General features: G+C 38.2%; 1 protein-coding gene across 1 annotated transcript; it reads left to right on the top strand.

The window, feature by feature from the left end:
- Positions 1–75: 75 nt before the first annotated feature.
- Positions 76–15507, top strand: LOC117972644 (ribonucleoside-diphosphate reductase large subunit). Its single transcript, XM_034922419.2, has 19 exons — positions 76–250; positions 1075–1163; positions 1340–1517; positions 1610–1710; positions 1801–1860; positions 2063–2102; positions 2315–2477; positions 3025–3166; positions 3523–3606; positions 5827–5988; positions 7095–7174; positions 7298–7499; positions 7835–7984; positions 9208–9429; positions 9702–9778; positions 10373–10508; positions 11140–11235; positions 11599–11787; positions 13187–15507. Exons 1-19 carry the CDS (start codon positions 232–234, stop codon positions 13367–13369), a joined length of 2373 nt encoding a protein of 790 aa, XP_034778310.1. The 5' UTR covers positions 76–231; the 3' UTR covers positions 13370–15507.
- Positions 15508–15590: the final 83 nt, after the last annotated feature.

Below are 15590 nucleotides of genomic sequence, written 5' to 3'. Positions count from 1 at the left end.
ACTGTGATTGGAGGCTTTTTCGTCATCCTTGTGTTTTTTTTACTCCCATCTCGCTTTCCCATTGGTTGACAGTCCTATACTTGCTGGCGCACAAAGGTGCGCGCGGGTTACTCTGGTGTTTCTGGGAGAAGGTGATAGTTCTTTGTGAGGGAGACAGAAGTGAATAAGTTGTATTTATTATATTTAACGTACAGTTTATTTCAATTTTAATATAAACAATAACTTGTCAAGATGCACGTGATTAAGAGAGGTGGGTTGTTTTTTTGTGTGTTACTTCTTGAAAGAATGCACTGATAACAAGATACTTTGCTTTACTAATTATTTAACTGTTAGCGTCATTAACAAATGTTTGTATTTTATTAATAATTACATTAAGGTTTAAATTTTAGGGGCCATTTCGCTTGTATTTTTTTTTAAATTGTACTGACCGAAAACAAGTCAAAAAGACCAAACGTATTTCTGTTAAATTATGTGACATCTGTTGTCATTGAAATGTCAGATACACATAATTGTGATTTCTATGTAAATTCTCACTTGTGTAAATTATTGTGTTTTTTACGGTTGTGAATATTCCCATCCCTTTGTTTCAAGTCTTGGCGCCAATATATGTTGCACAAGTTTTAATAAGGGTGTAATGGCGGGATATGAACAAAACTTGCACAAGTATTTTCTGAATTTAGTGTATTTTGTTTTTTGGAGCAACTCTGTAGTAACGCCTCTAAAAATAAAATTCTGTGGTATTATTATTTTTTTGTCTAATGTTACTGAAAATGAAAGGTGGATTTGAGCCGAGCATGTACAAACTTCCGTTGAATAAATTACGCATTTCAATCTTAGAACTGTGACACGTTTTGACAGAGAAAGCATTGTCATTTTACCAAATAGCAATTATGATTTACATTGCATGACCTCGTGTAATTAACTGACTGTATAAACTAGGTCGCTTGATATTTTTTGGCCACGCTAAACATGACGGTTATGTATAGATGCAAATCAACAAACGCTTGCGTTGCATGGCTAGAAGATTATTAAGGTCAGTTTTTTAAATTTTATTTTTGTATTAATTATTTCTAGATGGACGCCAGGAACGAGTCATGTTTGATAAAATTACTTCCCGCATCCAGAAGCTCTGTTATGGACTCAATGCAGACTTTGTTGATCCTGTAAGTAAGGAATGTATATTTGTTCTGTGGTCAAACCACTTGGTCAAAAGTCAATTTTTTTGTAAACTGCTTGGCGTTCTGGATACAGGCTAGAAGGTTTATACATATAGGTCATGGTGGTCTTGCAATTACTTGTCTTCCATTCCATATCAACCCAAATATTGTCTCTTCCCTAGACCCAGATCACCATGAAGGTAATCCAGGGGTTGTACAATGGGGTCACCACAGTGGAGCTGGATACTCTAGCAGCTGAGACTTCAGCCACTCTGACAACCAAGCACCCAGACTATGCCATCCTGGCAGCTAGGATTGCTGTCTCCAACCTTCACAAGGAAACCAAGAAGGTTTTTAGCGGTTAGTGTGCCACAACCTGAGAATTGAAGTAATTAATGTGTGCCACAAACAGATTTTTATGTATGTGTATTTTTTTCTTCGACTACATGCAGAGGTGATGGAGGATCTGTATAACTACGTCAACCCCTTGAATGAACGCCACTCTCCCATGATTGCCAAGGAGACGTATGACATTGTCCTGGCAAACAAGGATGTAAGTGTCTGTCATTTCTTTGACGTTACAGTAGATTTGATGGCGTTTTATCACACATTTACATTGTATGTAAAACTTTTCCTCTTGCAGCGCCTTAACTCTGCCATCATTTTTGATAGAGACTTCTCCTACAACTTCTTTGGGTTTAAGGTAAGAAGAAAATTTTTTTTTCCTGAGTTGCAAGACTGATATTCACGGAACACTATAAATGTTGGTTGCGTTGCAGGCTGCCCTAAATCGGACAACTATGTGGTTTTACAGTGCTTTTGAGATGGAACAAAGTCAAATAAAACCACTGTTTCAGTAAGGAAATCCATCATTGTTTAGTTAAATCTGTATTTGTCTCTTTCAGACACTGGAGCGTTCCTACCTCTTAAAGATTGATGGCAAAGGTAGTATTTTTTTTTTTTTTAATCTGTTAGTCTTTGAAGTGACTTTGTTGTTGTTTTGTGGTGCCCCAGTGGTTGTAGTTAGTGTTATATTCATGACATAAGTTCGATCTAACATCTTTTCTTAGTGGACCTACTGAAGATGAATCCGTCATACTAACAAAGTTAATTCGAGGATAATTTGATTTAAATTGGTTAACTTACTGTCACTTTAGTGGCTGAGAGACCCCAGCACATGTTGATGAGGGTGTCTGTTGGGATCCACAAGAATGACATTGATGCTGCTATTGAAACCTACAACCTCCTCTCTGAAAAGTGGTTCACCCATGCCTCCCCCACCCTCTTCAATGCCGGAACTAACAGACCACAGCTTTCCAGGTATGTTCACACTCAGTAAGCGGAGTCAGTACAGAGAACTGTGGGGGTAGAATAAATCAATTCAGTTTCCAAATTGTTAGTACACATTTAGTTTAAGCAAAAACATAACTTCAGTTCTCTAGCCATGTGCACTGCTACTTACTGTGGTTACCACAAGATGACTGAATCATGGTTACCAAAAGTAACAGCACTTGGAATAAGCTAAAGCATCCAAGCAGTAATAAAAGGTAATTTTATTATGAATGTGTTTTAGACCGGGCTGATTATTTGTAGGTCTTGTCAAATTTCTAGGATATAAAAACTATAGCCTGTATGGGGCATTGCACCTTTAAGACCCCCTGAAGAGTCATTCAGATCAGCCCAAAGAGATGCTTGGAACTTGAGTACCTTAACTTCTTAATGAAATACCTTAACAAACTGAAAGCCTAGATCTGTGAACACTTGAGGTGATGGTCAGCCATGTAGTTTTATCTGATTTCTATACTGGAGCTGAATACTGTGTCTGCAGTGACATGTCTGGTTGTTGACTTCCTTGCCCTTCTCCTAGCTGTTTTCTGTTGAGTATGAAGGATGACAGCATTGAAGGGATCTATGACACGCTGAAGCAATGTGCCTTGATCTCCAAATCTGCCGGGGGTATAGGGGTGGCTGTCGGCTGCATCCGAGCCACTGGAAGCTACATTGCTGGGGTGAGGACTGCAGGAAATTAATTGATAGGTAGTGCAATTGTAAACGGTCTATTGGGTATTTCTTTGTGGTGGGGAGAGGGGGGAGCCACCGAAAAGTAAGTTCCTTTTGCCTCAGTCTCTTTTAATCCTCATCGAGTGTACAACTGTTTTATACAGTTATGACTGGCTTCACAACCATAACATTAGGTAGTTGAAGGTTTGTGCTGTAAGTGTTCTGTTTTTCTGGTTTTCCTATGCCCACATCATATTTTTTATGGAGTGGGCAATTTGCATAAAAGTTGTCTGTTGTGGAAAACACAGGCCCATGTATCTTAATACAGAAGATCTTTGACCAACATTTTTTATTTTCATTGCAGACAAATGGAAACTCTAACGGTCTGGTTCCCATGCTGAGGGTTTATAACAATACTGCTCGTTACGTGGATCAGGGAGGCAACAAGGTAACCATATTCAGGATTACTGAATTGTAAATTAAAACCCTGGTTAAATGCTGTGTGGTTATCTGGATTTAAACACACCAGTTCTGTTTGCCAATACGTTGGAGTGGGCACATGAGAGGGATTTTTACTGCCTGCCTGTTTTTCATAATTGAGCTGTCTTACTGTAGATGGTAATGGTGGGCTATATAGAGGTTGCTGAAAAAGCGGTATATGTTGGTTTAAACTAGTGCTGGAACAAATATTCAAATATTTGAACAAATATCTTTTGATACAAAAATATTTTGGATACAAAATTCAGATTCGTATTTGCTAGAAATTACTAAATTACCTTGCACTTATTTACCGCCTCGCCAAGTTTGCGGTACAGTTTCAAACATGGCAAATGAGAGGTCTGTGTGATATGCAAGATTGATTAATATATATTTGTTTTATACTGTATAATAAACAAAAATATATAAACAGAGGATCAACACAGCAGCTCTTGAGCCTCTATTTAAAAGTTATAGACGGCAAAAAGTAAACAAACCAGATTATGTGTGTGCAACCATAGTGATTTCTATGGAAAGCTATCTGGGTCAAAATAGCGTTGTGCAGCTTTAGCGCGCATGAGAATCTCATGACAGAAAAAAGGGAAGCATGTCATTCTCAAATGCCTCGCTTAAAACAGTGCCCAACTTGCTGGAAATGTTGTGTAGTGATCATTATATAGATTGTATATTATATATTTTTTGTTATGTCTTTTTAAATGTAAAACTGGAACCAAAATGGTGCGTCTTTTTCCTCTTCATTTTACAACACCATTTCCACATTTTGCTTTATTTGAAGTGTTTAAAGTTAAATTTTCGTTTTCGTTTGGTTTTGTTCAGCTACAAAAAGGCACAAGTAAACCTGTTATTACTTTATGAAAACGTGTCTATGTCCACTGTTTATTGTGAAGAAACAGCAATGGCAGGGAATTTAAAAAAATAAAAAGTAGTAAAATAAATCAAATGCGGCAGAGGTCACACTAGCCTTTAAATGTGCATTTGTAAAATGCATGCCATCTCAATCTGCGTTTTCAACCATAACATCTGTGTTTTTACATATTGCATCAACATAGTTATATTATTTTACAGTGTAACTATTTCAGATGAACAAAGTTAACATGCAAAACACAATATAAATGATGGTAGTAGAAATAGTCAAAAAGACAAGCTTACCATGAAACGTTTTCTTTTGAAAATCCCGTTCACAGTGTAAAAATCAGTGTTGTAGAACATGTACCAGTGTCTCTCCGGGTAGCTGTCAACATCAGAACCTTTTAGCACCCAAGTCAAAAAATGACTCTTGCCTTTTCCAAATCAAAGTCTTAATTCTCAGGAGCTTCCATTTGAAATTGTCATGTTTTAGATGATCCAACGTAAATGAGTGTTTGCTGGTCAGCACATTGTTCTGCTGGTACACAAGATACACGTATCGCAATTGCTGCAAGTTTTGCGAAAGCAGGAAAGATGTCATGGTTTTACTTGTTCAAATTCTTGGCTGACGGTGTCAACAGGTAAGATGCTCTGATACAAATTATTGAGTCACTCTAATACCAGGGACGTGCGCAGTGCTACGTGGGATACTCAGACCTCAGATTTTTTTTTTTTTTTTTTTTTTTGAGGATTCAGGGAGCAGTGGAACTATTTTTACACACTGCCTTGCATAAAACTATTTTGTGATATAAACAAAATTATTGGATTGGGATGATAAGGGGATCTGTGGTCTTTTACATCTGTTTTAGAAACACACTGCTGTTTTATTAAAATGCCCTGCGTATATAACACAGAATTCTGCGTAAACATTACCTCTGAAATGCAGTGTCAACTTTGTACTATTTTTCAGGAATAAACAAAACAGCGTTTAACTTGAACTGCTATTTTGGCATCCTTTGTTTTGTAGTTAATTCACTGGGGAAAGTAAGGTCTACACCACATATTCTTTACTCCTATGATATTTTTCTACTTTGACGAGTTACTATAACATCTTGCTGTAAAACAAGGGGGCCACGCCCCCCTGCCCCTGCTGCTATGTGGTCTCTGCCTGCGTTCTGAGCAATAATGGCTTTTATTACTTTTTGAAAACAAACAAATATTTAAATTGAGCGAATATCCGAACATGAAAATCCCGTGTTCATCCCAACACTAGTTTAATCACTGTTTTGGACTGTGTATAGAAATATATGCCCTTTTGTTACAGAGACCCGGTGCATTTGCCATATACCTGGAGCCCTGGCATTTTGACATCTTTGATTTCTTGGAGCTGAAGAAGAACACAGGAAAAGATGAGCAGAGAGCCAGAGACCTCTTCTACGGTCTCTGGATCCCTGATCTCTTCATGAAGAGAGTCGAGGACAATGAGGTGGGACATCGTTGATTTTATTCATATTCAAATCAATTAGTTGCTGATCATTAGTCTAGGTCCCTGAACTATTGTTAAATGAACACACACTGCCCAAGGTCAGCAGATCCAGAACATTACAGTAAAAAAAAAAAAAAAAAAACAAAAACAAAAAAAAACTTAATGCCAGTATGTTTTGGTTGAATAGAAGAGGGAATGCAATTTTTGATTACAATTATTACTATTTATTTCTTAGCAGACGCCTTATCCAGGGCGACTTACGATTATTACAAAATATCACCAATACAAAGTATTACCTTACAAAATATCACAGTACAGTTAAGAGCAGTTATAAAGCACAATAAAATCAGTAGAAAATAAGATCAAATTAAAATGAGGAAAGTAAAGAATACAGTAAATTACATTCAAGTGCGAGTTTGACTAAGAGCACTTAACTTATAGTAAAAGTATTTGCTTATACGAGTAAAGTCCATTTAAGAGCACATTGTAAATACAATAAATGGATAAGAACAATTTCAAATAAGAGCAGTTACCAAAAACATGAATATGGATATCTAAGAGTTTAATTAAGGTACAAGATACAGTGAGTAGTTGTAATTAAGAGCAGTACTAGAATATGGCAAGGTATGTAGCAGTTCATTGTGAGTACAAGCTGATGCAAGTACAATAGGGCAGTCCTGATATCCATGGGTAGGTCGTTCCACCACTGAGGGGCAAGGGAGGAGAAGGAGCGGACTCTGGAAGCGGAGGGGGGGTACAGCTAATCTTCCGGTTGCGGAGGGGGGTGTAGGGAGAAATAAGTCTGGGGATAGGAGGGAGCAAAAAGGTCAAGACAGTGATAGGTGACAATATGCAGTTGATTTAATTAACCAGTTATTCCATTAAGATAGATTTCACTGTTATAGCAGTTTTTAAAGTGCATGTTGCCATATTATGTGATTGTCTGGTAGATATGTTTAGGGAATATCTTTTTCATATTTGTGCAGTGTCTGTAAAGAGGCCTTGTGACCTGTGTGATTATTTTTCAAATGTTTGTTTTTTACCTAAATGGTATACGGTTGACCCTTTCTGTAATGTTAACTCTAAACCCTGTCCCACATTTACAGGACTGGTCCCTGATGTGTCCCAGTGATTGCCCAGGACTGGATGAGTGCTGGGGAGAGGAGTTTGAGAAACTCTACACCAGGTAATGTCATCTGTTCTGTTTTCAGGTTTCATAAATTCCTTGAACAAGAAAAGCATTACTCGTCATATAATGTAATATCTGAGCTGTAGTTGCATTCTTATGTTTCTTGTGTTCACTATGTAGGTATGAAAAGGAGGGTCGTATCCGCAAGAAGGTGAAGGCTCAGCAGGTGTGGTATGCAATCATTGAGTCGCAAACGGAGACCGGCACGCCCTACATGCTTTATAAAGACGCCTGCAACAGAAAGAGCAACCAGCAGAATCTGGGAACCATCAAGTGCAGCAACCTGTGCACTGAGATTGTAGAATACACCAGCCAGGATGAGGTGAGTAGGATGATGGTAAATGGAATAAAAGTAGTCCAGCCCCACCGGAGACCAATGTGATCTTGCAGTGGAAGCTTACTTGATGGGACCAATCTAGGGAAAGGGGTGGGGCTGGAGGGCTGGTGGTCTGGGTGGGGGTCTGGGGCTGGTGTTGGGGGTGGGGCTGGTGGTCGGGGTGGGGCTGGGGGTAGAGTTTAACAACTCCTTACCAAGGATCCTGCAAGGTTATGGACGCAAAGATTTAATGTTACTGGATGATTCTGGTTAACCTTTAGGAACAAAGGTTGTATCTGATCTCCTCTCTCTCTCTCTCTCTCTCTCATCGGTTCTTGCAGGTGGCTGTGTGTAACCTGGCCTCCATAGCTCTCAACATGTACGTCACGCCTGAACGCACTTTCGACTTCAAAAAACTGGCCTCTGTCACAAAGGTCATTGTGAGGAACTTGAACAAAATTATCGAAATCAACTTCTACCCTATCCCTGAGGTATGTAGGTTTTTGTTACTCGCCCATAGAAGTAGTGAGCTTTTGCTTTAGTGAACATTTTATAGTTATTTTAAAGCAGTTTCATGAAGCTGAAATGTTTGTTTTTGTTTGTTTTGTTTTTCCTTAAAGTAGTAAATTCCTACTAAAATAGCAAGGTTCTTCAGCTGAAGTATACAGAGGGGATATGGGACTAAATGAAATTCAGTTTGATCTCTCAATGAAATGGCTTGTACAGACCCTGCACATTGGAGGGAGCTGATTTGTTTGCTTTATAACTTCATGACTTAATTTCCCAATAATTGATATAGCATTTGTACTCTTAATCGGTACGTTTACATGACAACGCGTTTTCCAGAAATTAATGTTTTTGGAAACCTGAATCAGAAAACTGATTTTCTTAAAACGTCACTTTTCTGTGTTTACATGACTAAGGGTAGAAAATCTAATTAGACTTCAACTGTATACATGGATTGAAGTTTTTTCGGAAAATGCAGGATATTTTCGCATGCAAAGTACTGTAGTAGCCTATGTACGATTTGACCACACCAGACATTTCTGCAATAGAACGGAGACTAATCCAGTAACTCAAGTGCTTTATCAAAGTGTCGGGTCTTAAATTCAAAGATCACTATCCTATAACTATTCAGATTCCCCAAAATGTGCAATCAGCCTTTCCAACAGCTTATCCTGTTCTATATTACCAGTTTTATTCTGTAGACGACATTTTAAATGATCACGTCATTTTAAAGCTGGAAAACATTTGCTGCTTCAGTATGGGCTATTAATATACATACGGACAAATGTATTACTTTATCCCTTACTAGACAAATGGATGCATGCAGGCTGACTACAGATTATTATTATTATTTTCTGTTTTCTAAAACCATGTGCAGGAATGAAGGTCAAAGTTTGCACATTTGCAGTATGCTATCAGAGTTAGTTTTCAGAATTTAATCGGAAATTTCTAGGTGCAGTTTTCCGAAAACTGACTTTTGTAATATTCCAATACGTTTTTCCGAAAACTGTGTTTACCTGACTTTTGATATCAGAATTAGTTTTCCGAAAAATATCGGAATTCTTCTGCTCATGTAAACTCACTGAATGTTAACAGCTCATATGTACACAAGTAGGACGAGACTGTCCGTTGCATTGCTGAAAATACTAAAGGTTAAGTGAACTGTATTTGGTGTGTTCACAATTTTTTAAATGTTACTGTTTCCCAGGCTGAATACTCAAACAAGCGTCATCGGCCTATTGGGATTGGAGTTCAGGGTCTGGCTGACGCCTTCATTTTGATGCGCTTCCCCTTCGAGAGTGCGGAGGCTCAGCTCCTCAACATTCAGATCTTTGAGACCATTTACTACGCCGCGCTGGAGGCGAGCTGTGACCTAGCCAAAGAGCTTGGGCCCTATGACACCTATGAGGGCTCCCCAGTCAGCAAAGGGGTAAGTTTGCCTTGCAACAGGTTATATAGGAGAGAGAATCTTTGTTTTAGGGACTTGCTGTAGAAGAGCAAGATTCTGTATATAAAAATTACATTTATATATTTTGTATCAGTAGTGCTCTGACCAATTTGAGTAGTTCCTGTGAAATCCATTTTTTCAAATGTGAGTCCTTGCTTTTCTAAAATGGGATTATCCATGGAAGCTGAAAAATTAGCTATTCTGTTCTATGGAGAGCCCTGTGTTTTTTAAGTGTGTATGTATGCTTGCCTTAGATTCTACAGTATGACATGTGGGAGAAAACCCCTACTGACCTCTATGACTGGAAAGCACTGAAGGAGAAGATTGCAAAGTAAGCAACTGTACATTGTTTTTACTGCATGTTGCCCATATCTGGAAGTGTATCACTTTTAAAATCTATGGATGGAAATACAGGGCTGTACACCATCAGCAGCAAACTAAACTTGTTTACACTTAGACACTTGTTCATTTTTGCCAAATTCACAAAGAAACACAATCTAGGGGCCATTTCATGCAATCAGGTAATTGTCTGCATTACTGACAGTGCACCCAATTTAAATTAAGCAATACAGAATGTACTAAACAAATGAGAATGAATACAGAACTGAAAGCATCTTGTGATAAATCTTGGCTTGAGTTAAACAATAGTGAGTGGCCAGATGTTTTTGTAAACTATACTTGAGCGTGTACACAATTGAAACCTTTTTTTATATTCATATAAGACTGGTATTTCACAGCATCATGGGGTGAAAAGGAGAATCAGGCGGTGAATAGGTTGCTGCCTCTTAATGAGAGACACGAAGAAAAAACCAAGTATTTCTAAATTAACCTGAGATCTGTTTTATTGTTGGCTCTTGAGGGAGAAGGAAATGGAAAATTCTGCTGGATTTCTTGAAAGTTCCTCTAACCTAAGCTTCTTTTGCAGACATGGTGTACGCAACAGTCTGCTGCTGGCTCCCATGCCCACAGCCTCCACAGCCCAGATCCTGGGTAACAATGAGTCTATCGAGCCCTACACCAGCAACATCTACACCCGCAGAGTCCTCTCTGGGGAGTTCCAGGTACTGTAATACCACCCCTCTACAGACCTGCTATTTTGTTCTTCCAAAGCACTATCAAATTCAGTTATTCTTTCCAAAAGTCTATTTGTTGTAGTGATGCCAATTAAAGCCCTGCTTACACTTGTATCGGTACGATACTAATACAGTTTGTTTCGGTATAGAATATACCGGTACAAAACCACTTTCTGTCCCAACTCTTTTTAATGCCGATACAGTTGCGATATACTTGTCCACATTCATGTATGTTTTAAATCAACAGTGTTCGGGTTCTGAACTAGTTTCCATGATAACCGCTGTCACATCTGTTAGCAATGGTTCCGTTGTTATGTAATGCAGCATGGTTCCGTAACAATACCGGTATAAAAAATCTAATGTGAACAAGGCATAACACTTGTTCTATAACAGTTTTGATCAATTACAGCTATTCTGGGTGGTTTCATTACGTGCATAGGTGTTTTGGTTATTTTTTTTTATTATTTATTGAAGGGGGCTTGGTGTCCATAGCTCATAGCCAATTGTAATATATATAACTATTTTGGAGGCTAGGATCAACTACAAAAGTGCTTTTGGTGAGCACTGCAAATATTTGAACGGGATGCATCAGAAAAGTTTCTCTCTCTCCTGTATTCAGATTGTAAATCCACACTTACTGAAGGACCTGACAGAACAAGGGCTTTGGAATGAAGAGATGAAGAATCAAATCATTTCTCAGAACGGATCCATTCAGGTTGGTGCCCAGTGGACAGAATGTGTTGATTTTTATTTTATTGAATTGCATAATCCAATTAACTTAATTTTGTTTGTTACATGGCATAAATTCAAAGCAAATTTGGGTCTATGTAAATTTACTTTGTCAAGTCCATGTAAGCAAACTTCAATGTCAGTCTGTAGCAATAAAGATGATGTCAAAGAAGTGTATTGTGATCAATTAAATATATACTACTGGTGACTTGAGAGCCAACAGAAAAGGATTATATGCATGTGTAGATTTGCAGTGAAGTGCCATGCATGCAAGAAACACAGGCAGCTAGGACATGGTGGTTACCAAGGAGGAGATTTTCAAAGGCAGTGTACCATTTCTCCAATGTAGGCCGTCTCTGAAATCCCAAATGACATCAAGGAGCTCTACAAGACCGTGTGGGAGATCTCTCAGAAAACCATCCTCAAGATGGCGGCTGACAGGGGGGCATATATTGATCAGAGCCAGTCGCTGAACATCCACATTGCAGAGCCAAACTATGGCAAGCTCACCAGCATGCACTTCTATGGCTGGAAACAGGTAAGGCAACATAAATCAGGCTTGAAATGTGCAAATTCGGAAACTAAGCTAAAATTGTATTCCAGTTGCATTCATCTCCATGGCTTTTTGAAACACTAATTTGGGTTCTGAGTTTTAACGCTCAACACTGCAGACCTCCTAAATAGGTCTCAGAAAAACAACTTCCATCACATTTCTTTGGCCACGTTTGGGCAGGGTTTAGGTCTTGGCTAACAAATTGAACCTAATAACCTAAACGAGTAATAATCTGTTCTTTGCTTTTGCTTTTTACTTGCATGCAGTTTGAGTTTCCTGCAGAGGACCATTGTCTTCTGTTTATGCCATGCATGATTTAACAATTTACTTAATAGATTTAATTATGTAGCTTATTTTTGTTTTGTGGAATAAACCTTGTCGTTGCTGTGGGGAGCTCTGAATTCAAAGGTTGGCGAAGCTATTGTATGCCTCAGAACACCCACATGCATTCTATAAAGATAAACAAGTGCAGTTCTTAATACCATCGCAACCAATAAAGCCAACTTAAGGTGCGGCTAAGGAAAGGTCATGTATGTGACAAATCATTACCATTTTGCGTCATGTTTTGTATCTCGTACTTCTGATGGCCCCCAGAGTGAAAGGTTCCATGTTCCAGCAAAGGAAGTTGAAGGGATCACAATGAGCGATTTTATATACCGTAGATGCAAAAAGACACTGGAGGTGGAGGTGGGGGTGGGGGTGGGGGTGGGGGTGGGGGGGACGGGGACGGGGACACCCCTTAAAGCAGGCAGTGCTCAGAAATCCTGCTACGATGTCAACATGAGATGTGCTGCATGCAAGTATAAAGTGATACAACATGGGCTAACATTGCTTCTAAAACAGAGTAACTATAAGGCACACTGACGGAACATTTTTGAATTCTTAAACTGATTTCTTGTAGGAACTCTCTGTGCTGACTGACCCTTACTCCAGAGTGCTTTTTTTACTGCATATAATTTGTTGTATCTTTTTTTTCCAGAGAATATGCTATTTTTGTTTCAAAGAACAGATGTATAGAAATGTTTTAAAGCTAGAAAATGGAAAGGTCACCATATTTCTTTGTATGCCATACAAGACTAAATTTGGACCTTTTTTGATTTTTTTTTAATTATTATTATTTATTTTGTTCCAGAATGCATATAAAATGACCCAGTCTTAATGAATTATTGGTAATTTTACTTTAGACATTTTAAATAATGATTTGGTGAGAAGATATCATCAATTTAATTATTTTAAAGCCTTTCCGTAGCTCTACCTTAAGTAGTGTTTTCTTGTATTTATGGTCATAAGCAACCATGTTGTGAGTGGAATACCTACACACTTGGTCAGGAACAGCAGCAGAAAGAGGCTCATGTCACTCGTATCTTTTCTCTTTCTTCCTTAGGGGTTAAAGACTGGCATGTACTACCTGAGGACAAAGCCAGCTGCTAACCCAATCCAGTTCACGTTAAACAAGGAGAAGCTAAAGGAGAGCGAGTCTGTGACGATTGATACCATGGAGATGAACAAGGCAGCCATGGTGTGCTCTCTGGAGAACCGAGACGACTGCCTGATGTGCGGTTCTTAAATCTCCCCGTTGGCTTGTCCTTACCAGACTGCTCGGATGTAAATCATTTTCAGTGACCTAAACCTTGGATGTGGGAGAGGGGTACAATCCTACAATACTTGCTGCACATGCTCTATATCCACCATCAACAGAATTGTGACTATTGTATACCCAGTAAGGTGATTTGGTGACAGGGACAGGTTTTTGTTTTGCAAGAGTAAATGCAGCTCTTGCTTGATTTAAGATGGATCTATTGGTTTGCAGTGTTAATCACAAACACAGTAAATACATTTTGCAAAGATGATTGCCTCCTGCGGTCTTTGCTTAAGATGTATGTATGTATGCTTGCTTGCTTACTGTACAATTTTACTTGAAGGGGTAGGCATATGGCTGTCCACATAAAGCACTTGTCTGTTACAGTATTGTCACAGTTAAATAATTAAACAGTAATTTCAAAATTTGAGCATATTTTGGGGTGACTGATAAGAACACTGAACTCGTTTGTATTTCTTTTGTACATTTTTTTTATATATACATACATACGTACACACACTTTGATCTTTTTCACAACGTTACTTGTACTTCTCTAAAGTTACCTAAATGTTTCGAGGTAATAAATAATGAGTTGGTTTGATTGCAGGTATTAGACTGCTATGCAAAAGTCTTTAGACATGTAGCATTTTTCTACTCTGATGCATTATGAGCATGAACAATTTAGTTAAAGCCTCCACTAGTGTTTTCTACTATTATAGCAACCTTGACTTGCATAAAGAAGGAAACACATTGACTGAAATAGCTTGTATCATTTGATTTTCAAGGTGTAGTATCCGAAGCATAATCAACAAGTACAGAGAAACATCATCTGTAATTGAGAAACCCAGGACTGGAAGACCCAAAAAGCTGTCTGACAAGGATGAGCAATACTTGAAGATAATACCTTAAGGAATATAAAGAAGACAAGCGTTGAATTGACAACAGAACTGGCAGAAGGCACATGTGTCGTTGTCCATCCATCAACCTTTGACCATTGTTCCATAGTTCAATTTCTGTGTTATTGTGCATATCTTTAGTCTTGTTTCCCTTTCTTAACGGAGGTATTCTTACTGCAACACATCCTTTAAGTCCTGATTTCAAGAGTGACCTTCGTACTGTTCATGGGTGGACAACGACTTCAAGTATTGCTCATCCTTGTTAGACAGCTTTTTGAGTCTTACCAGTCCTGGGTTTGTCAATTACAGATGATGTTTCGCTGTACTTGTTGATTATGCTTCGGATACCACACCTTGAAAATTGAGTCCTGCAAGCTATTTCAGTCAATGTGTTTCCTTCTTTATAATGCATGCATCAGAGTAGAAAAATGCAGCATGTCTAAGATTTTTGCACAGCAGTGTATATATCTCTATCTTCACAGATTATTACTAATCTTGGACTACCTAAAGGTACTTTAGAAAAGGTGGTCCAATATTAGTGTTAAATCATCCGATTTGTACATTTCTTAAACTTTTTTTTTTCTCTTTTTCCAAGAATCTGAATTGGATGGTATACATTGTGATTAACAACAAAACTATATCCTTACTGTTTTAAGGTCAGTTACCATCTGATCCTGATACAAACTTGTAGTTACCTAGAAAGCGGACTACAAATTACATCTGCATTTTTATGTAATACAGGTTAACGCAAATAACAAGGTCTCCTAACTGGTTCTAGACTAGTGTTGTTATAAAGCGGTGTGGGTACAAGGGTACAGTACCTACGGTTTGTTTGTTCGTTTATTTTATAGTTCTAGTTACTTATAAAATGTTAGCTAACTTGAAAGCTGCAACTGTTTTAAGAGCTGAAAACAATTCAAAAGGTCTAATTAAGCTAATTATTAGTTCAATTAAGGGGCTAGTTAAGTAAATGAGAGTTCAGTTGGAGTGAAAATCAGAAGACGCAGGGGTCCACAGGACCAGGGTTGGAAACCACTGGTATAAGAGCATAAATGCACATATCTGTAGGTTGCACTCTAGTTAAAACAAGGTATGGGCACAAGGTCATTTTTTAAACTTCAATGTATTGTGAAATTCCCTCGTCTGTAATAAATGAAAATATATATTTCCTGTCTGTTTGCTGTATTGTAATATCTGAGGGAGGGATGGAATAAATGTTTTTGTATTCCATGTGTTGGCTCATCTGCATTAACTATTGTAATGAAACATGCTAGTTATTCCACACACAATGTATTTTCCCATGTACAATGTCT

Source organism: Acipenser ruthenus, chromosome 9 (genome assembly GCF_902713425.1).
Source record: "Acipenser ruthenus chromosome 9, fAciRut3.2 maternal haplotype, whole genome shotgun sequence".
NCBI classification, from domain to species: Eukaryota; Metazoa; Chordata; class Actinopteri; order Acipenseriformes; family Acipenseridae; genus Acipenser; species Acipenser ruthenus.
The sequence above is the reverse complement of the archived record's forward strand: the minus strand, read 5'-3'. Positions and strand labels throughout refer to the sequence as shown.

Excerpts from the sequence above, each read along its gene's own strand:
- LOC117972644 (XM_034922419.2), top strand. Across the intron at positions 1,861-2,062 it reads ACAACTTCTTTGGGTTTAAG|ACACTGGAGCGTTCCTACCT; the intron begins GTAAGAAGAAAA and ends TGTCTCTTTCAG. Across the intron at positions 2,103-2,314 it reads CTTAAAGATTGATGGCAAAG|TGGCTGAGAGACCCCAGCAC; the intron begins GTAGTATTTTTT and ends CTGTCACTTTAG.